The following is a 24,293-nucleotide window of genomic DNA, read 5'->3' on the forward strand; positions in this document are numbered from 1 at the left end:
CAAACTAAAATCAAAACGCATGTCAGATAAATGTTTCTCAAACGTGGTTTCGTCGTTACGGTTCGTTGTTCTCAAACGTTTTTTCTGTCTAATTAGTTAATAGATGAAATAAAAAATCCTGATTGACAGCTCTGTTGACCAATGAGGCTCCTGCGTTGCTGTGTGCTCGGGATAAAACGAGTAGAGGAGGAACGGCGAGAGGAAATGTAACTCAAGAGTCATCACAGTGTCTGCTTCTATGTGTTCTGGACTGAACCCACCTGAGCGACCTTTGACCTTTTAGCAGGAAGTTTCATGTGTTTTTTAAGGTAGAGGAAGGGGCGGGATGTCAGTGCTGCAGCTCCATCAGCTGATCCTGAGTGCAGATGTTAGCGCCCGTCAGAGGGATAGAGATATGGTCCCCCTACCCTAAAGGCCACTCGGCTGAAACAGGGTGTTTGGGACCCGCTGGTCCATGAAACAAACACAGAGACGCTGCAGAGTCCACAAAGCTTTATTTGAGCAGAGGAGAGAAGCACAGTTTAGAGTTACAGAGCCACACAAACAGCTTCATTTGTGAATGAAAATAAATGAACGTCCTGATTTCTAACTTGAGTTTAAACCGTTACTCTTCAAGTCTATTGAAACCTCAGATGAAGTCAAACACTCTGAATGGAGAATCATCTGAATCGTTCTAAAACCTGCAACCCAAACCTTCATCACCAAGCTTTATTTAACCTGACTGTATGAACGCCGCTCTGTGTGACGGACAGAAAGAGAACCTTTGAAAACAGCTTCAGACAAACAGCAGGAAAAAAAAGACAAAAGAATATCTCATGGACGTTTCTCTCAATGTTTTGAGCTCTGTGGTGAAAACTCGATAATGAAGCTCTGTTTCCTTCATCTAATTTGGCATTTGGTAGCTGCTTGTCAATCACAGGAAGCCCCGCCTCTAACCCATCCCCCTCTTTCTGGTCTCTTTGACTTTAATTGGGCAAGAATTTCCTGAATCAACATCATTGCCTTCCCTAATCTTAAAATCAGAAGTGACCATATTTGGACAAGAGGGCAGGCCTTGCTCCTCCACAGCTCCGCCCTCTTGTCCAAATATGGTCACTTCCTGAGACAAAATACTGAAACCATTAACAGTCATCTCCTCAGAGCATCTTTAAATACAACCAAACCCTTAACAAGACTTTTTTTCAAGTTGTCAAGGCAGCAGATGGTCAATCACAGGTAGCCCCGCCCCTAACTCCTCCTGGTCTCTAGTCTTAATGGGACCATGATTTACTAAATGAACATCACACTGTGTTGAAGAATAATTTAAACCACAGATTGAGATCATAAATTTATTAGGGAAATGTTTGCTGACAAGTAAGAGCTTTTATCATAGACCTCTATAGAATCGGAGGTGTCGCCCCCTGCTGGACGTTAGAATGAACACAGTTTTAAAGAACCTCTACGATGGCTACCTCAATCCTCATTAACAGTCTATGAGATGAATAAGAGTCACTTCAGTAAATATTTAAGTTTTTATTTACGATAAACACACAAACATCTTTCCAGCGTTTGTTCTTAAGAGACATTAAAATTAGAAACCAAACTCTGACATTGAAATGAAACGAAGTGAAGCATTATGGGAGATTTAGTGAAATATAGACGTCAGATTTGTGGTTTGGAAAGTGAACGCACAAACTGAGGCGGAGACAGTTGGTCTTGGACGTAAGGCTGGGATTGGTCAGGAGGCGGGACTGGAAGTGGATCAGGTCGGGGATGAACCTCAGCGTGGGTTTTAATAGTCGTCTGTTGCGATGTCGTCAGCGGCGTTGTCGGGGGAGTTGGGGCTCAGGTACTCGAAGGCCTTCTGGCTCTGAGTGACGAACTGTTTGAGCGGCGTGAGGAGCAGCTCGGTGGCCGACGGCCGGCGGTGGCCAACCACGCTGTCGGAAGCAATTGGCTGACCCTCCATCTCCAGGGCGGGGGCGTCCTTCACACTGGAGCGGCGGCGGCCGTTGGGAGGGTCAGGGCTCTGGGTGCTTCCGGGTGTTTTGGCAGCGCGGGAGTAGAGACTCCTGCGACGGCGAGAGCGGCCATCCATCGCCTTCAGGAAGAGGCTGTTAGCGGAGCTGCGACGAGACGAACTGTTGGCAGAAAACTCCTCCTGGTTCAGGAAGTCCTCGACCTCCTGAGGCGACGGCTGCTGCAGCTGAAAGATGGAAAAAATCAGTCAGAATATTTCAGAGGATTCAGTCGGCCCGTTAGCTGGACATGTCTCTAGCTTCAGGACAGGTTTAGCCTAGCTTAGCATTAAGACAGAAAGCAGCAGGACACTAACAGTCCACCTGAAAACAACCCTGACAGTCCAAACCATGCGAGTCATCGAATCCAAAACTAAAACATTTTTAAATGTTCTTTTATTGGCTGATTTCCTGTTCTCCCTTCTCATTGGTTAAAAAAGTGGGTGGAGTCATTCAGTAAAAGCTTTGACACACAACACGTCAAACCCTCAGAGTCCACATGAAACAGAATCGTCAAATAAACAAAAGCATGTTTAGTTTTAGGAAATGAACCCTGATTGGACGTTTCAGTGACTTTAATACATCGAGAAGATCCGGCTGTATGCAGACGATACCGTTTTATACTCTCCAACTTGAACCAACATATTTCTGACCACGACTTCTTCAACTAACCAACATTTTAACCATAAAAGCAGAAAATTCATTTAGAGTAAAAGTTGAGCTGATTGGTCATAAAAAACACGAGTTAACCGACTAATTAGTTTGGATAAACAATCAAAACTTTTTCAGTTTACGTAACTTTTCACCAAACATCTTAAAAGTAGACTTCTATTCAAGGCAGGGGGGGATTTCAGTCACTTAACAGGTGTGTTCCAGGTGTGTTTCAGTCATGTTCCAGGTGTGTTTCAGTCATGTAACAGGTGTGTTCCAGTCATGTTCCAGGTGTGTTTCAGTCATGTTCCAGGTGTGTTTCAGTCATGTAACAGGTGTGTTCCAGTCATGTTCCAGGTGTGTTTCAGTCATGTAACAGGTGTGTTCCAGGTGTGTTTCAGTCATGTTCCAGGTGTGTTTCAGTCATGTTCCAGGTGTGTTTCAGTCATGTAACAGGTGTGTTCCAGGTGTGTTTCAGTCATGTTCCAGGTGTGTTTCAGTCATGTTCCAGGTGTGTTTCAGTCATGTAACAGGTGTGTTTCAGTCATGTTCCAGGTGTGTTTCAGTCATGTTCCAGGTGTGTTTCAGTCATGTAACAGGTGTGTTTCAGTCATGTTCCATGTGTGTTTCAGTCATGTTCCAGGTGTGTTCCAGGTGTGTTTCAGTCATGTTCCATGTGTGTTTCAGTCATGTAACAGGTGTGTTCCAGGTGTGTTTCAGTCATGTTCCAGGTGTGTTTCAGTCATGTTCCAGGTGTGTTTCAGTCATGTTCCAGGTGTGTTTCAGTCATGTAACAGGTGTGTTCCAGGTGTGTTTCAGTCATGTTCCAGGTGTGTTTCAGTCATGTTCCAGGTGTGTTCCAGTCATGTTCCAGGTGTGTTTCAGTCATGTAACAGGTGTGTTCCAGGTGTGTTTCAGTCATGTTCCAGGTGTGTTTCAGTCATGTAACAGGTGTGTTTCAGTCATGTAACAGGTGTGTTCCAGTCATGTTCCAGGTGTGTTTCAGTCATGTAACAGGTGTGTTCCAGGTGTGTTTCAGTCATGTTCCAGGTGTGTTTCAGTCATGTAACAGGTGTGTTCCAGTCATGTTCCAGGTGTGTTTCAGTCATGTTCCAGGTGTGTTTCAGTCATGTTCCAGGTGTGTTTCAGTCATGTAACAGGTGTGTTCCAGTCATGTAACAGGTGTGTTCCAGTCATGTTCCAGGTGTGTTTCAGTCATGTAACAGGTGTGTTCCAGGTGTGTTTCAGTCATGTTCCAGGTGTGTTTCAGTCATGTTCCAGGTGTGTTTCAGTCATGTAACAGGTGTGTTCCAGGTGTGTTTCAGTCATGTTCCAGGTGTGTTTCAGTCATGTTCCAGGTGTGTTTCAGTCATGTAACAGGTGTGTTTCAGTCATGTTCCAGGTGTGTTTCAGTCATGTAACAGGTGTGTTTCAGTCATGTTCCAGGTGTGTTTCAGTCATGTAACAGGTGTGTTTCAGTCATGTTCCAGGTGTGTTTCAGTCAATTAACAGGTGTGTTCCAGGTGTGTTTCAGTCATGTAACAGGTTTGTTCCAAGTGTGTTTCAGTCATGTCACAGATGTGTTTCAGTCATGTTCCAGGTGTGTTTCAGTCATGTCACAGGTGTGTTTCAGTCATGTTCCAGGTGTGTTTCAGTCATGTAACAGGTGTGTTCCAGGTGTGTTTCAGTCATGTCACAGGTGTGTTTCAGTCATGTTCCAGGTGTGTTTTAGTCATGTAAACAGATGTGTTTCAGTCATGTCACAGGTGTGTTTCAGTCATGTAACAGGTGTGTTCCAGGTGTGTTTCAGTCATGTAACAGGTGTGTTTCAGTCATGTAACAGGTGTGTTTCAGTCATGTAACAGGTGTGTTCCAGGTGTGTTTCAGTCATGTAACAGGTGTGTTTCAGTCATGTTCCAGGTGTGTTTCAGTCATGTAACAGGTGTGTTTCAGTCATGTTCCAGGTGTGTTTCAGTCATGTTCCAGGTGTGTTTCAGTCATGTTGCAGGTGTGTTTCAGTCATGTTTCAGTCATGTTCCAGGTGTGTTTCAGTCAAGTCACAGGTGTGTTTCAGTCATGTTGCAGGTGTGTTTCAGTCATGTTTCAGTCATGTTCCAGGTGTGTTTCAGTCAAGTCACAGGTGTGTTTCAGTCATGTAACAGGTGTGTTTCAGTCATGTTCCAGGTGTGTTCCAGGTGTGTTTCAGTCATGTTCCAGGTGTGCTGTGTCTCCTGTGTGACCTCACCAGGTTGTAGAGCGGCGTGGCGTTGATCACCAACTGCAGGAGGATTTTGGAGAGTTCCTGCAGGTCTCCGAGCAGCTGCTGGATGTGCAGCGGCAGTTCTCTGATCTGACGGACGGGACGCAGCTCGACCAGCATCAGAGCCTGACCTTTGACCCCGCTCAGGGTCAGCTCTCTGAGGCTCTCTGCACGGTACACCAGCGCCACCAGGAGGCCCTGCAGGTACTGTAGCAAATCACCAACCAGCTCCAGGACCCGATTCAGACCCACCTGTAGGACACAGACAGGTGAGTCAGGTGATCAGCTCACAGACAGCAGGAGCATGATGTGTCTGTCTTTAAAATAAAAGTGTCACGCACTCTTTCTCTGTGAATTCAATATTCAGCCCAGATCAAAAAGTTTATTATTTAATCTGAAGCGATCGTTCAGTTCTGATTGGTTTCTCCTCTTTTGATTATTTATTTAAACATTTATAAAACACATTTATATTTACTTTAGTGCTGAAAAAAAATCTAATCAGTTTTTCAGAAACATCCTGTTGATGGTGAGGTCGTGTGTGTTAGAGAAGAAGAGAAGCTAACATCAGCTAAACTACAGAGACAAAAAAACCATTTCACTGCACGCAAGCTTGGGCTGTCAAAAGTATTATTATTTTAATCACATTCTATTATTTCACATTTAAAAATAAAAATAGTTAGGCTTTTATTTTGAACTTTTGTAACATCTTAATGGCAAGGAAAGCCAATTCCACCACCAGCGGGCTCTCAATCAAAACAATTACAAAAGATGATTTCATGGGAGTGATTCTCTCTTCTACTCCCCACCCATTAATGGCGGACTTTGATGTAACATCCGGTGTTTCCATGGCAACGATTAACATGTTGCCGTAACGTCCTGTTACAGCTTTAAAATGAAGGATTCAAGGATCTCTGGCTTTGATAACTGTTGTAAATATCATCGTCATCATGAAGGTCGTAGGTGTTCATAAAGAGCTGGGTCTTTAGCTTTCCCTTAAAGGTGCAGAGGGACTCTGCAGATCACATGGAGTGTGGTGGTATGTTCCACCACCAGGGGGAGACAGAGGAGAAGAGTCTAGTCAGAGACTTAGGACCATGATCAGATAAGATATACTTTATTCATCCCAGCAGGGAAATTTAGGTGTTCCAGCAGCCAGCATACATACAAACACACAACACAACACATATATACATACAAACACACAACACATATATACATACAAACACACAACACATATATACATACAAACACACAACACAACACATATATACATACAAACACACAACACAACACATATATACATACAAACACACAACACATATATACATACAAACACACAACACATATATACATACAAACACACAACACAACACATATATACATACAAACACACAACACAACACATATATACATACAAACACAACACATATATACATACAAACACACAACACAACACATATATACATACAAACACACAACACAACACATATATACATACAAACACACAACACATATATACATACAAACACACAACACAACACATATATACATACAAACACACAACACAACACATATATACATACAAACACAACACATATATACATACAAACACAACACATATATACATACAAACACAACACATATATACATACAAACACACAACACATATATACATACAAACACACAACACATATATACATACAAACACACAACACATATATACATACAAACACACAACACAACACATACATACAAACACACAACAAATATATACATACAAACACACAACACATATATACATACAAACACAACACATATATACATACAAACACACAACACATATATACATACATACAAACACACAACACATATACATACAAACACACAACAAATATATACATACAAACACACAACACATATACATACAAACACACAACACATATATACATACAAACACACAACACATATATACATACAAACACAACACATATATACATACAAACACACAACACATATATACATACAAACACACAACACATATACATACAAACACACAACACATATATACATACAAACACACAACACAACACATATATACATACAAACACACAACACAACACATATATACATACAAACACACAACACATATATACATACAAACACACAACACATATATACATACAAACACACAACACATATATACATACATACAAACACACAACACATATACATACAAACACACAACAAATATATACATACAAACACACAACACATATATACATACAAACACACAACACATATACATACAAACACACAACACATATATACATACAAACACACAACACATATATACATACAAACACACAACACATATATACATACAAACACACAACACATATATACATACAAACACAACACATATATACATACAAACACACAACACATATATACATACAAACACACAACACAACACATATATACATACAAACACACAACACATATATACATACAAACACACAACACAACACATATATACATACAAACACACAACACATATATACATACAAACACACAACACATATATACATACAAACACAACACAACACATATATACATACAAACACACAACACATATATACATACAAACACACAACACATATATACATACAAACACAACACATATATACATACAAACACAACACAACACATATATACATACAAACACACAACACATATATACATACAAACACAACACATATATACATACAAACACACAACACATATATACATACAAACACACAACACATATATACATACAAACACAACACATATATACATACAAACACACAACACATATATACATACAAACACAACACATATATACATACAAACACAACACATATATACATACAAACACAACACATATATACATACAAACACAACACATATATACATACAAACACAACACAACACATATATACATACAAACACACAACACATATATACATACAAACACAACACATATATACATACAAACACAACACATATATACATACAAACACAACACATATATACATACAAACACAACACATATATACATACAAACACAACACATATATACATACAAACACAACACATATATACATACAAACACACAACACATATATACATACAAACACAACACATATATACATACAAACACACAACACATATATACATACAAACACAACACATATATACATACAAACACACAACACATATATACATACAAACACAACACATATATACATACAAACACAACACATATATACATACAAACACAACACATATATACATACAAACACAACACATATATACATACAAACACAACACAACACATATATACATACAAACACACAACACATATATACATACAAACACAACACATATATACATACAAACACAACACATATATACATACAAACACAACACATATATACATACAAACACACAACACATATATACATACAAACACAACACATATATACATACAAACACACAACACATATATACATACAAACACAACACATATATACATACAAACACAACACATATATACATACAAACACAACACATATATACATACAAACACAACACAACACATATATACATACAAACACAACACATATATACATACAAACACACAACACATATATACATACAAACACAACACAACACATATATACATACAAACACACAACACATATATACATACAAACACACAACACATATATACATACAAACACACAACACATATATACATACACACACAACACAACACATATATACATACAAACACACAACACATATATACATACAAACACACAACACATATATACATACAAACACACAACACATATATACATACAAACACAACACATATATACATACAAACACACAACACAACACATATACATACAAACACACAACACAACACATATATACATACAAACACAACACATATATACATACAAACACAACACATATATACATACAAACACACAACACAACACATATATACATACAAACACACAACACATATATACATACAAACACAACACATATATACATACAAACACACAACACAACACATATATACATACAAACACACAACACAACACATATATACATACAAACACACAACACATATATACATACAAACACACAACACATATATACATACAAACACACAACACATATATACATACGAACACAACACAACACATATATACATACAAACACACAACACATATATACATACAAACACACAACACAACACATATATACATACAAACACACAACACAACACATATATACATACAAACACACAACACAACACATATATACATACAAACACACAACACAACACATATATACATACAAACACAACACATATATACATACAAACACACAACACATATATACATACAAACACACAACACAACACATATATACATACAAACACACAACACAACACATATATACATACAAACACAACACATATACATACAAACACAACACAACACATATATACATACAAACACACAACACATATATACATACAAACACACAACACATATATACATACAAACACACAACACAACACATATATACATACAAACACACAACACAACACATATATACATACAAACACACAACACATATATACATACAAACACACAACACATATATACATACAAACACACAACACATATATACATACGAACACAACACAACACATATATACATACAAACACACAACACATATATACATACAAACACACAACACAACACATATATACATACAAACACACAACACAACACATATATACATACAAACACACAACACAACACATATATACATACAAACACACAACACAACACATATATACATACAAACACAACACATATATACATACAAACACACAACACATATATACATACAAACACACAACACATATATACATACAAACACAACACATATATACATACAAACACACAACACATATATACATACAAACACAACACATATATACATACAAACACAACACAACACATATATACATACAAACACACAACACAACACATATATATATACAAACACACAACACATATATACATACAAACACACAACACATATATACATACAAACACACAACACATATATACATACAAACACACAACACATATATACATACAAACACACAACACATATATACATACAAACACACAACACAACACATATATACATACAAACACAACACATATATACATACAAACACACAACACATATATACATACAAACACAACACATATATACATACAAACACAACACAACACATATATACATACAAACACACAACACAACACATATATATATACAAACACACAACACATATATACATACAAACACACAACACATATATACATACAAACACACAACACAACACATATATACATACAAACACAACACATATATACATACAAACACACAACACATATATACATACAAACACAACACATATATACATACAAACACAACACATATATACATACAAACACACAACACAACACATATATACATACAAACACACAACACATATATACATACAAACACACAACACATATATACATACAAACACACAACACAACACATATATACATACAAACACACAACACAACACATATATACATACAAACACACAACACATATATACATACAAACACACAACACAACACATATATACATACAAACACACAACACATATATACATACAAACACACAACACAACACATATATACATACAAACACACAACACATATATACATACAAACACACAACACAACACATATATACATACAAACACACAACACATATATACATACAAACACAACACATATATACATACAAACACACAACACAACACATATATACATACAAACACAACACATATATACATACAAACACACAACACATATATACATACAAACACACAACACAACACATATATACATACAAACACACAACACATATATACATACAAACACACAACACATATATACATACAAACACAACACATATATACATACAAACACACAACACATATATACATACAAACACACAACACATATATACATACAAACACACAACACATATATACATACAAACACACAACACAACACATATATACATACAAACACACAACACATATATACATACAAACACACAACACATATATACATACAAACACAACACATATATACATACAAACACACAACACATATATACATACAAACACAACACATATATACATACAAACACAACACATATATACATACAAACACACAACACATATATACATACAAACACAACACATATATACATACAAACACACAACACATATATACATACAAACACACAACACATATATACATACAAACACAACACATATATACATACAAACACACAACACATATATACATACAAACACAACACAACACAACACATATATACATACAAACACACAACACATATATACATACAAACACACAACACATATATACATACAAACACACAACACAACACATATATACATACAAACACACAACACAACACATATATACATACAAACACAACACATATATACATACAAACACACAACACATATATACATACAAACACACAACACATATATACATACAAACACAACACATATATACATACAAACACACAACACATATATACATACAAACACAACACATATATACATACAAACACACAACACATATATACATACAAACACAACACATATATACATACAAACACAACACATATATACATACAAACACACAACACATATATACATACAAACACAACACAACACATATATACATACAAACACACAACACATATATACATACAAACACACAACACAACACATATATACATACAAACACAACACATATATACATACAAACACACAACACATATATACATACAAACACACAACACATATATACATACAAACACACAACACAACAAATATATACATACAAACACACAACACATATATACATACAAACACACAACACATATATACATACAAACACAACACAACACATATATACATACAAACACACAACACAACAAATATATACATACAAACACACAACACATATATACATACAAACACACAACACATATATACATACAAACACACAACACATATATACATACAAACACACAACACAACACATACAGTACAGACCAAAAGTTTGGACACACCCTCTCATTCAAAGAGTTTTCTTTATTTTCATGACTATGAAAATTGTAGATTCACACTGAAGGCATCAAAACTATGAATTAACACATGTGGAATTATATACTTAACAAAAAAGTGTGAAACAACTGAAAATATGTCTTACATTCTAGGTTCTTCAAAGTAGCCACCTTTTGCTTTGATTACTGCTTTGCACACTCTTGGCATTCTCTTGATGAGCTTCAAGAGGTAGTCACCTGAAATGGTCTTCCAACAGTCTTGAAGGAGTTCCCAGAGATGCTTAGCACTTGTTGGCCCTTTCGCCTTCACTCTGCGGTCCAGCTCACCCCAAACCATCTCGATTGGGTTCAGGTCCGGTGACTGTGGAGGCCAGGTCATCTGGCGCAGCACCCCATCACTCTCCTTCTTGGTCAAATAGCCCTTACACAGCCTGGAGGTGTGTTTGGGGTCATTGTCCTGTTGAAAAATAAATGATGGTCCAACTAAACGCAAACCGGATGGAATAGCATGCCGCTGCAAGATGCTGTGGTAGCCATGCTGGTTCAGTATGCCTTCAATTTTGAATAAATCCCCAACAGTGTCACCAGCAAAGCACCCCCAAACCATCACACCTCCTCCTCCATGCTTCACGGTGGGAACCAGGCATGTAGAGTCCATCCGTTCACCTTTTCTGCGTCGCACAAAGACACGGTGGTTGGAACCAAAGATCTCAAATTTGGACTCATCAGACCAAAGCACAGATTTCCACTGGTCTAATGTCCATTCCTTGTGTTCTTTAGCCCAAACAAGTCTCTTCTGCTTGTTGCCTGTCCTTAGCAGTGGTTTCCTAGCAGCTATTCTACCATGAAGGCCTGATTAAAAAGCCTACTCTGGACTCAGGAACTCTGGCTAACTACAGACCTCTATCCAACCTTCCTTTTATCTCGAAGATCCTGGAGAAGGTGGTAGCTAAACAGCTGTGTGACTTTCTCCATGACAACAGTTTATTTGAAGAGTTCCAGTCAGGATTTAGAGTCCACCATAGCACTGAGACTGCACTAGTTAGAGTTACAAACGATCTACTTCTAGCCTCAGACAGGGGCCTTCTCTCTGTGCTCGTCTTGTTAGATCTTAGTGCTGCTTTTGACACCATTGACCATCGGATCCTGTTGTACAGACTGGAGCATTTGCTTGGAATTACAGGGACTGCTTTAAGTTGGTTTGAATCCTACTTATCAGACCGATCTCAGTTTGTACATGTTAATGATGAGTCCTCTATGCACACTAAAGTTTGCCATGGAGTCCCACAAGGTTCAGTGCTTGGACCAATTCTTTTTACATTATATATGCTTCCTCTGGGAAATATTATGAGGAAACACTCCATACAGTTTCATTGTTATGCAGATGATACTCAGCTTTATGTATCAATGAAGCCCGATGGTACCAGTCAGTTATGTCAGCTAGAAACATGCCTTAAGGACGTTAGGACCTGGATGACCAGAATTTTTTTGCTACTTAACTCAGACAAGACTGAAGTTATTGTGCTAGGCCCTAAAAACCTCAGAGAGACTTTTTCTAGTGATGTGACTGTCCTTAATGACATCAGCCTGGCATCTAGCACCACTGTTAGGAATCTAGGAGTTATTTTTGATCAAGATATGTCTTTTAGCTCTCACATCAGTCAAGTTTCAAGAACAGCCTACTTTCACCTTCGTAATATATCCAAGATCAGGAATATCCTGTCGCAAAGTGATGCAGAAAAACTAGTTCATGCATTTGTTACCTCCAGACTGGATTATTGTAACTCTCTTTTGTCAGGGTGCTCTGGCAAATCTCTAAAGACTCTTCAACGGGTCCAGAATGCTGCAGCTCGTGTACTGACCAGAACCAGGAAATGGGACCACATCACTCCTGTCCTGGCTTCTCTGCACTGGCTCCCTATACAGTCTAGAATAGAATTCAAGATCCTTCTTCTCACCTACAAAGCTCTAAATGGCCAGGCACCATCTTATCTTAAGGAGCTACTAGTGCCGTACTGTCCCTTGAGAGCGTTGCGGTCCCGGAGTGCAGGCCTGCTGGTGGTACCTACAGTCTCCAAGTGTACTATGGGGGGTAAAGCCTTCAGTTATCGGGCTCCTCTCCTCTGGAACCGCCTTCCAGCCGGGGTCCGGGAGGCAGACACAGTCTGTATTTTTAAGATTAGACTTAAAACTTTCCTTTTTGATAAATCTTATAGTTAGGGCTGGTGCTGGTGTAGACCAGCTCTTAGTTATGCTGCTATAGGCTTAGACTACCGGGGGAACTGGCACCCTGAGCTCCTCTCTCTCTCTCTCTCTCTCTCTCTCTCTCTCTCTGCATATACAGTACATCATATTACTGCATGTATCTATCTATAAATCTCAGTCACTAACCACCTACTTTCCTGGGAGCTCTTGAGCTCCCCTAGGCTCCTCAAGATCATCGGTTGACGGCTTGCCAGAACAACCCCCACCCCACCACTACCCCCTCCCCACCGGATCGTGGGTTGGCGGCCTGCCAGAACAACCCCCCACACCCCCTCCCCTCCCCACCGGATTGCTGATGGACGGTCTACCTCCCCCCACCCCCTTGCTCTCTATCCCTCTTCCTGCATCTTATCCCATCTCTCCCCCTATCCCTTTCCAAGCCCGGCGCAGTCTAGGCCTGTGAAGACTGTTTCGTCATGAGCCGGGGATCCGGCCGAAGATTTCTGCCTTTTAATAAGGCAGTTTTTTCTTACCACTGTAACTTTTGCTGCTTTGCTAAAGTGCTCATGATGGATAGGCCGGATCTTTGTAACATAGCAATAAGTAAGGTCCTTTACCTGCTTTTTGTAACATAACAATGAGTAAGGTCTTTTACCTGCTCTTTTGTAATGTTAACAGACAATGAGTAAGGTATTTTACCTGCTTCTTGTAAAGTGTCTCGAGATAACACTTGTTATGAGTTGACGCTATACAAATAAAAGTTGATTGATTGATTGATTGATTCACACAGTCTCCTCTTAACAGTTGTTCTAGAGATGTGTCTGCTGCTAGAACTCTGTGTGGCATTGACCTGGTCTCTAATCTGAGCTGCTGTTAACCTGCGATTTCTGAGGCTGGTGACTCGGATGAACTTATCCTCCGCAGCAGAGGTGACTCTTGGTCTTCCTTTCCTGGGGCGGTCCTCATGTGAGCCAGTTTCTTTGTAGCGTTTGATGGTTTTTGCGACTGCACTTGGGGACACTTTCAAAGTTTCCCCAATTTTTCGGACTGACTGACCTTCATTTCTTAAAGTAATGATGGCCACTCGTTTTTCTTTACTTAGCTGCTTTTTTCTTGCCATAATACAAATTCTAACAGTCTATTCAGTGGGACTATCAGCTGTGTATCCACCTGACTTCTGCACAACACAACTGATGGTCCCAACCCCATTTATAAGGCAAGAAATCCCACTTATTGAACCTGACAGGGCACACCTGTGAAGTGAAAACCATTTCAGGTGACTACCTCTTGAAGCTCATCAAGAGAATGCAGAGTGTGTGCAAAGCAGTAATCAGAGCAAAAGGTGGCTACTTTGAAGAAACTAGTATATAAGGCGTATTTTCAGTTGTTTTACACTTTTTTGTTAAGTATATATTTCCACATGTGTTAATTCATAGTTTTGATGCCTTCAGTGTGAATCTACAATGTCAATAGTCATGAAAAGAAAGGACACTCATTGAATGAGAAGGTGTGTCCAAACTTTTGGTCTGTACTGTATATACATACAAACACACAACACATATATACATACAAACACACAACACATATATACATACAAACACACAACACAACACATATATACATACAAACACACAACACAACACATATATACATACAAACACAACACATATATACATACAAACACACAACACATATATACATACAAACACAACACATATATACATACAAACACAACACAACACATATATACATACAAACACACAACACATATATACATACAAACACACAACACATATATACATACAAACACACAACACAACACATATATACATACAAACACACAACACAACACATATATACATACAAACACAACACATATATACATACAAACACACAACACATATATACATACAAACACACAACACATATATACATACAAACACACAACACAACACATATATACATACAAACACACAACACATATATACATACAAACACACAACACAACACAACACATATATACATACAAACACACAACACAACACATATATACATACAAACACAACACATATATACATACAAACACACAACACATATATACATACAAACACAACACATATATACATACAAACACAACACATATATACATACAAACACAACACATATATACATACAAACACACAACACATATATACATACAAACACAACACAACACATATATACATACAAACACACAACACATATATACATACAAACACAACACATATATACATACAAACACAACACATATATACATACAAACACAACACATATATACATACAAACACAACACATATATACATACAAACACAACACAACACATATAGACATACAAACACACAACACATATATACATACAAACACAACACAACACATATATACATACAAACACACAACACATATATACATACAAACACAACACATATATACATACAAACACACAACACATATATACATACAAACAAACACACAACACATATATACATACATACAAACACACAACACAACACATATATACATACATACAAACACACAACACAACACATATATACATACAAACACACAACACATATACATACAAACACACAACACATATATACATACAAACACACAACACATATATACATACAAACACACAACACATATACATACAAACACAACACATATATACATACATATCCCACCCATACAAAAACACATGAGGCCACAATACAGTTTGATATATGATATATGTAACTCAGGCTAAAGTTTAAAAGTTGAAATGTCTTCTGTCCTTAGTTAAAGGGGAGTCGTTATAAAGTGAAATTGCAGTAGGTAAAAAGGTTTTTTTTTTTGTGTTTCTGTTCTTAATCAGCTGCTTGGAGGAGGAGGAGAGGGGCGGAGTCTCAGGTGTTAACAGTAAGGTGTGTTATAGGCCCTCAGCTCGGTCTTTGTTAGTCTGTTTGTGTCTGCTGCAGTGTGTCCTCTCACCGTGTCTGCAGCGCCCCCCAGTGTCCTGGCGGCTGCCTGCAGCTGCTCTCTGACCTTCATCAGGCGGTGGTAGAGCTGCAGGCTGAGACTCAGCAGGAGGCTGCGGACCCTCGTCCACAGGCTGGGCTCTTCATCCTCGTCTTCATCCTCGTACTCCTGCACTCTCATCTCCCACTCCTGACCTGAGCGGCCGCAGAAAACACCACAAAGACAAACACGATTTCACTCTTTCAGAAACCTGACTAACATTAACGTGCTCACAGAGAGTGAGGGAGGAGCTGCAGAGTTTCCTCCTCACCTCCCCGAACATGTCTTTGTTTATAAAACGTCACTGTAATCTCAGACACAAAGAAACAAACATAAACGTCTTCTTCTATATTTCATTTTGGATGTAGGATGTGTGATCAGAGGTGTGAAGAGGACCGACAGCTCCCCCTGCTGGTGCACAACACAACTGACGACATCATGACCACAAAGACCAGAAAGAGAGCATAGAAAGCAGAATTTGTACCCAGCATGCCTCTGTACTCACGCAGCGTGGCGGGGAGGGGCAGGTAGTAGGCTGTGGCGTCCTCCAGACGGGTCAGAACGTCGTCCAGTCCCACCGTGGCAGCTCGGCCCACCTGAGTCTCCTGCAGCACCCGGACCGCGTCCCACGCAGAGTCGGACAGACGCTCCAGCTGATCCAGAGCGCCGTCAAGACCGTCCACCACCCACAGCTGCACGTCGTCCAGCGTCAGGAAGAAGGCGTCCTTCAGGTGACCCATCACCTGAGGGGGGGAGGGAACAACACCTGGTCAGCAGGTTCAACAGCACAAACACAGATTTAAAGGATCAATCAGTGAGATAAGATTTAGTAGATCCTGAATGCTCTGGATTAGTCTGGACCAGAGAAGGTAGGCGGTTTTAAGGCGTTAAAAACTCCATCAACATAAACAGTAATTTAGCCTCTCAGAACTCAGGAGCTGCTGGTCTACCTCGGCCTACATCAGCGTTGTTTAGTTTGTGTTATCGTGATCGAGGACAAACCTCGTCTGTTGATTGGTTCAGGAATGGGAAGTTTTTCTCCAGACGCTCAAGGCCGACCAGAGCAAAACTGTTAGCAACTTCAACTGGAGAGAGACAGAAACATAAACATGAGACAGACAGCCAATCATCATCCAGCATCAGAGGCATCAACAGGAGAAGTGTTCACAGTGGTTACTTTAGCATTATTAGCATAGCATCAGAGTAATCAGCAGAACTTTAGCAGCAGGATTGACAGTAAAGGTATTAGCATTGTAAGTAGTTACATTAGCAGCATTAGCAGTTATAATAACAGTAGTAATCAGTTTTAGCATTAGCAATATTAGCACTCATAGTTGTAGCAGTAGTAGCATTAGCAGTATTAGCATTAGCAGCATTAGCATTCATATAAATAACAGTAATAGCATTAGCAGTATTAGCATCATTAGCATTCATAGTGGAAGCAGTAGTAGCATTAGCAGCATTAGCACTAATAGTAGTAACAGTATTAGCATTAGCAGTATTAGCACTCATAGTTGTAGCAGTAGTAGCATTAGCAGTATTAGCATTAGCAGCATTAGCATTCATATAAATAACAGTAATAGCATTAGCAGTATTAGCATCATTAGCATTCATAGTAGAAGCAGTAGTAGCATTAGCAGCATTAGCACTAATATAAGTAACAGTATTAGCATTAGCAGTATCAGCATTCATAGTAGTAGCATTAGCAGTATTAGCATTCATAGAAGTAACAGTAATAGCATTAGCAGTATTAGCATTAGCAGCATTAGCATTCATAGAAGTAATAGCATTAGCAGTATTAGCATTCATAGAAGTAACAGTAATAGCATTAGCAGTATTAGCATTAGCAGCATTAGTACTAATAGCAGTGATATAAGTATCATCAGTAGTATCTACGTACTCTGCGGCTCCAGACTCTGGAGGAGGGGCGTGGCTTGTCTCATGGCCACGTTCGAGACCTGGCGGACGCTGACCTCGGCCACGCCTCCCATCAGACCCAGAAAAGGGTACCGACCTTTGACCTCAGAGTATGCTGATGTCATCGACTGTAAGGCAGAGCGAACCAGAGGAAGGCGGGAAACCCTGAGCACGGCGCTGTTCTGAAAAACCAAGAGGACCTCTTTAAAAACACGCCGTTAACTTTTTTTACAGGCGCTTACAGAGGATTCTTAAAGTATGCTAACGGATGTTGTTGATTGGAGTTTTACTATTTTGCCCAGATGGTTGTTGGTTGTTGTAGTTTTTTGTTCAGAGTTTTCTGGAAGTTGTAGATTTTGGTTGGAACTGTTTTTTATACTGATGTTGGTGTTTTGTAGTTTTGTTCAGGTGTTGTTGTAGTTCTTATTCAGAAATATTTTGTTGTAGTTTGGTTCTGTTATTGTTGGTTGTAGTTTGTTGGTTGTCACGGTTATTTGTTGGTAAGTTGTTGTAGTTTTTTTATTCAGAAGTTGTGTTTTGTCATTTGGGTCTCATGTTATTGGCTGTAGTTTTTCTTTCGGAGTCGAAATGGCATTAAAAAACTGAGAAAAAGCGAATGCTCCCTCTTCTTAAATGTATCTTTAGTCGTTGTTATCGTGTTGTAACATGTTGTAGTTTGTGTGATTTAAACTACATTCACATAACAAGGTTATTAGCATGTGTAGTGTTAGCTAACTAACTAGCTAGCCTGCTAGCAAAACTATCCGTTCACATTCGGCGCCCAGGGATGTGAAACGTTGCCATGGCAACAGCGAGCTCCACTAATCAGAGTTGTCGCTGTGACACGCTATGATCTTGGGTAGTGTAGTTCTTTTCCCCGATATCGTGAATAAACCGCGTCGTTCTTTAAAACGAAGTGACATCATAAGAACTCGTGTCTCCTACAGGAACATAAACCATCGTTTACACACTCAGGTAGCTCGTGGTCAGTCGACCTGTGATGGTTATGACATCATGGATACTAATCAAATATGGAGAAAATAAACAGGATATTTACTATTGTTGTTGTAGTTTTTGATTCGGAAGTTTTTGGTTGTTGTAGTTTTTAGTTAAATATTGTAGTTTTGTTTAATCGTTGTAGTTTTTGCTATTCAGATATTAGTTTGAGTTTTGGATGTTTTTGGTTGTAGATCTGTGTTGAGATGTTGTTGGGAGTTGTAGTTTTTTGTCGTAGTTTTTTGAGCTCACCTCTTGATGATCCGTCATGTCTCCTTCTCCGAGTCTGAACAGAAACAAACAGAAAAGAAATCAGAGGTCAGACTCAACGTGACTCTTTCATTCCTGTTGTTGAAGTGAGCGTTCGGTGGAGCATGAGGCAGTCAGCTGCTGCACCTCCACAAAGATCACGACTGTTCACATCCAACCAGCATGAAAATCAGCCTCCCCCTGCGAGGAGGGGAGAGGAAGCCATCTTTTAATCTGACTGTCAAACTCACCGCAGCTCACACACACAACACAAACCTCTCATTCAGTCTGTTTCTGATGAATCTCTGTGATCAGAGGGCGGCACATAATCAGTTATTACCACCTCAATGAGCCGTGTCAAAGTGTTTTTACAGTGTGCTTATTATAAAGTCCTTTCAGAGGCTCAGATACGTCATGGAAGTCAAAACAAAACATCCCAGATGAACAGTTCTGAAGGAATCAATTCATCTCTCAAAGACAAGACGGTTTGTCTTCAACATGTCCTCATAGATCAACACAGACATGAACATGTTTGACTACTGATTATGAAAAAGTCATGATTAATGTCACCACCAAAAAACCAGAGGAACATTTTAAACCATGAACCTTAAACTCCTTTAATCTCATGACTTCTCAAGTTTATGTTGTGTCCTCTGATTGGGCCCAAACCTCATGTTGGACCCAATGACGCCCGTCAGCCTCTGCACTGCTCAAGTTCTGGATTCAAAAACATTTTACTCCATCAGAATATATCAGTAACTCAGATTACAGTGTTTTCTTATTAATGCAAATATACACTAGAGCAGTCTGTAGCTCTGACCCCTAGTGTTTAAAATGCGTACTGCAGTCTAAATTCTAAACATCATAGAGAGCTGCCCCCCCCCCCCTCCTCTCTAGAGTCCATGCTCACTCAGGTCACCATGTGGTGGACTCTGAAGCTTCAGTGTTTATCCAGCTCTGCATGGGTCTGTAAACCTTTCTGTGTTCTAACCTCTCTCCATTTTTCAAAAGCAAGCCCCAGAGAAGCTTGTCAGAGAAGCCAGCACTTCAACATGTTTCCTTAATGATCAGATAGTAAGATACCTTTATCATCTCACTCTCTACACATCTCACTGATTGATCTTTAAAGTCTAACGAGGCAGCAGAGTGAAGATGAGGAAACCATGGCAGAAATGTTCAACATTGACCAAAAGTTCGTACTTCAATAATTAAAGACCAAACTGAGAACTACAATCTCCTGACAGTTGAAGAAGTGAAGGCAGCAAACTTCAAGAACTGAGATGTCAAAATGATTCAATCACATTGAAAGACTAAATGTTTAAACAGAAAACTGTTCTAATAGAAAGTTTCTAGCTGAACAGAAACAGATTTTTACTACTGAGTCAAAATCCAATTTAATCAGATGAGACGATGAGGCCACACCCAAGGGCTGCTGGGAAAACCTCTCACGCCAACATACTCAAAAATACACAAACACCTCAAAATAAATGAGGCGCTGGTAGGCTCGTGGTGCGCACACCCAATGTACAGAGGCTGAAGTCCTCCAGAGTGGGCAGCCCGGGTTCAAGTCCAACCTATGTCGTTCCACTCTCTCTCCCTCTCTCTCTCTCTCTCTCTCTCTCTATCTCTCTCTCCCTGATTTCTGTCTCTATCCACTGTCCTGTCTCTAAAATAAAAGCTTAAAAAGCCCAAAAATAAACTTTAAAAAAAGGGATTTTTTTGACATTTTTAATTTTTTTTGACATTTTAAATCTTTCTTTGTCACTTTAAGGCTAAACTTTTATACTCTTTATAGTTTTCTGTCCTTTTCCTTAGAAATAAAGAAACCGATCAAACCTGAGCAGATGAGTTGTCGAGTTTCATACAAACTCAAACATCGGAGACATTTAGAGGCTGAACTGAAGATTAAATAACATCAGAATCTGTTTTTTATTCATATTTAATCTAAAACGACCCGATCGATTGAATCAGAGATTTAGAGTCTTACCCCATCAGTAGTCTGAAGTGTTGGTGGAGCAGCTGATCTGGGTGAAGATGATGGAGAAGATGAAGACTCTAACTTTATGAGCTGACGCACAAGAAGCTGGACACTTTTGGAGGTTTGGATCAGCGTCCTGATTGGTCGGATGTCGCTGGTGATGTCACTGCTGATTCTTGAAACTGTTAACAGAGACACTGAATCAGTCGTCTGTTTGTTGATCTTCAGAGAGCGACCAATCGATTATCAGACGCTCAATGAAGTCATTTACAGACACACACACACACACACACACACACACACACACATACACACACATACACACACATCAACACACGTCAACACACACACACACACACACACACACACACATACACACACATACACACACATCAACACACGTCAACACACACACACACATACACACACATCAACACACGTCAACACACACACACACACACACACACACACACACACACACACACACACACATCAACACACATCAACACACACACACACACACACACACACACACACAAATAACCAAACACATACACACAGACACACACACATACACACACATCAACACACATCAACACACACACACACACACATACACACACACACACACACACACACACATCAACACATGTCAACACACACACACACACATCAACACACATCAACACACACACACACACACACACACACACACACAAATAACCAAACACATACACACACACATCAATACACACACACACACACACACACACACACACACACACACACACACACACCATGTAATAAAACCCAGCTCTGTTTGTTAGTCTGGTTAGTTCTAGCAACATGTGAAGGTGGTGTTCCTCAGGGAAGCATTCTAGGTCCTCTTCTTTTTTCCTTAAAGCTTACCTTTTTTTAGAATCCTGACAGACTTTTAAAAGGTAAGAGACCCCACACAGGACCACACCTATTCTGACATGTTGGTCTCTCCCCCACTCAGCAGAATCTGTGAATCAGTCCCTCATTCATGAAGCCTTAAACCAAAGACACACAAACAACTTACTCATTTTAAAGATGTCCGCTCATTTAGAAGAAGAGGTTATTTGGTTTTGTTGTCTTGTACGTTCCTCAGGGACCAGGAACCTGAAGAGGAACTCTGAGAGGTTCTGCCTTGAGGAACAGGGTCCAGATCAAAGCTGCTCTGAGTTGAGACATCACTGATGAAAGCTGTCAGTGCTGAATGTGAATAAGAAGGCAGCAGTTATTCGCAATTTCATAGTTATTGCAATATGTGCATTTGTATTAAACACATCACAGAAGTCTGAATGGATTAGGGGGGCGAAAGAAGTGGTTCAGATAGAAGTGATTGTACCCGACCTAAAAAGCCTCTGCATGTTTCTAATAAGCTCCACGAGCAGAAACGTGCTCAAACTAGGATCAATATTGGAGATGCTTTTGAAAAATGGAGAGAGGTTAGAACACAGAAAGGTTTACAGACCCATGCAGAGCTGGATAAACACTGAAGCTTCAGAGTCCACCACATGGTGACCTGTGTGAGCATGGACTCTAGAGAGCGGGGGGGGGGGGGGGGGGACAGCTCTCTATGATGTTTAGAATTTAGACTGCAGTACTCATTTTAACCACTAGGGGGCATAGTTACATACTGCTCCTTTAAGTTAGCTATCA

General features: G+C 39.1%; 1 protein-coding gene across 1 annotated transcript; it reads right to left on the minus strand.

Moving 5' to 3' along the window:
• Positions 1-1,660: 1,660 nt before the first annotated feature.
• Positions 1,661-22,732, minus strand: plin6 (perilipin 6). Its single transcript, XM_061033916.1, has 8 exons — positions 22,617-22,732; positions 20,633-20,666; positions 19,368-19,566; positions 18,470-18,552; positions 17,973-18,210; positions 17,441-17,622; positions 4,894-5,160; positions 1,661-2,185 (listed from the first exon to the last, which is right to left on the minus strand). The coding sequence occupies exons 1-8, from the start codon at positions 22,619-22,621 to the stop codon at positions 1,772-1,774; spliced, it is 1,422 nt and encodes a 473-aa protein (XP_060889899.1). The 5' UTR covers positions 22,622-22,732; the 3' UTR covers positions 1,661-1,771.
• Between the last annotated feature and the right edge of the window lie 1,561 nt (positions 22,733-24,293).

This window comes from Labrus mixtus, unplaced genomic scaffold (assembly GCF_963584025.1).
Source record: "Labrus mixtus unplaced genomic scaffold, fLabMix1.1 SCAFFOLD_57, whole genome shotgun sequence".
Taxonomy (NCBI): Eukaryota; Metazoa; Chordata; class Actinopteri; order Labriformes; family Labridae; genus Labrus; species Labrus mixtus.

Bases quoted from the DNA above. Each gene is read 5' to 3' on its own strand.
- plin6 (XM_061033916.1), bottom strand. The intron at 19,567-20,632 runs GTGAGCTCAAAA...TTGGTTTTTCAG, and splicing joins ACATGACGGATCATCAAGAG to AACAGCGCCGTGCTCAGGGT. The intron at 5,161-17,440 runs GTGAGAGGACAC...TGTGTCCTACAG, and splicing joins TGGGGGGCGCTGCAGACACG to GTGGGTCTGAATCGGGTCCT.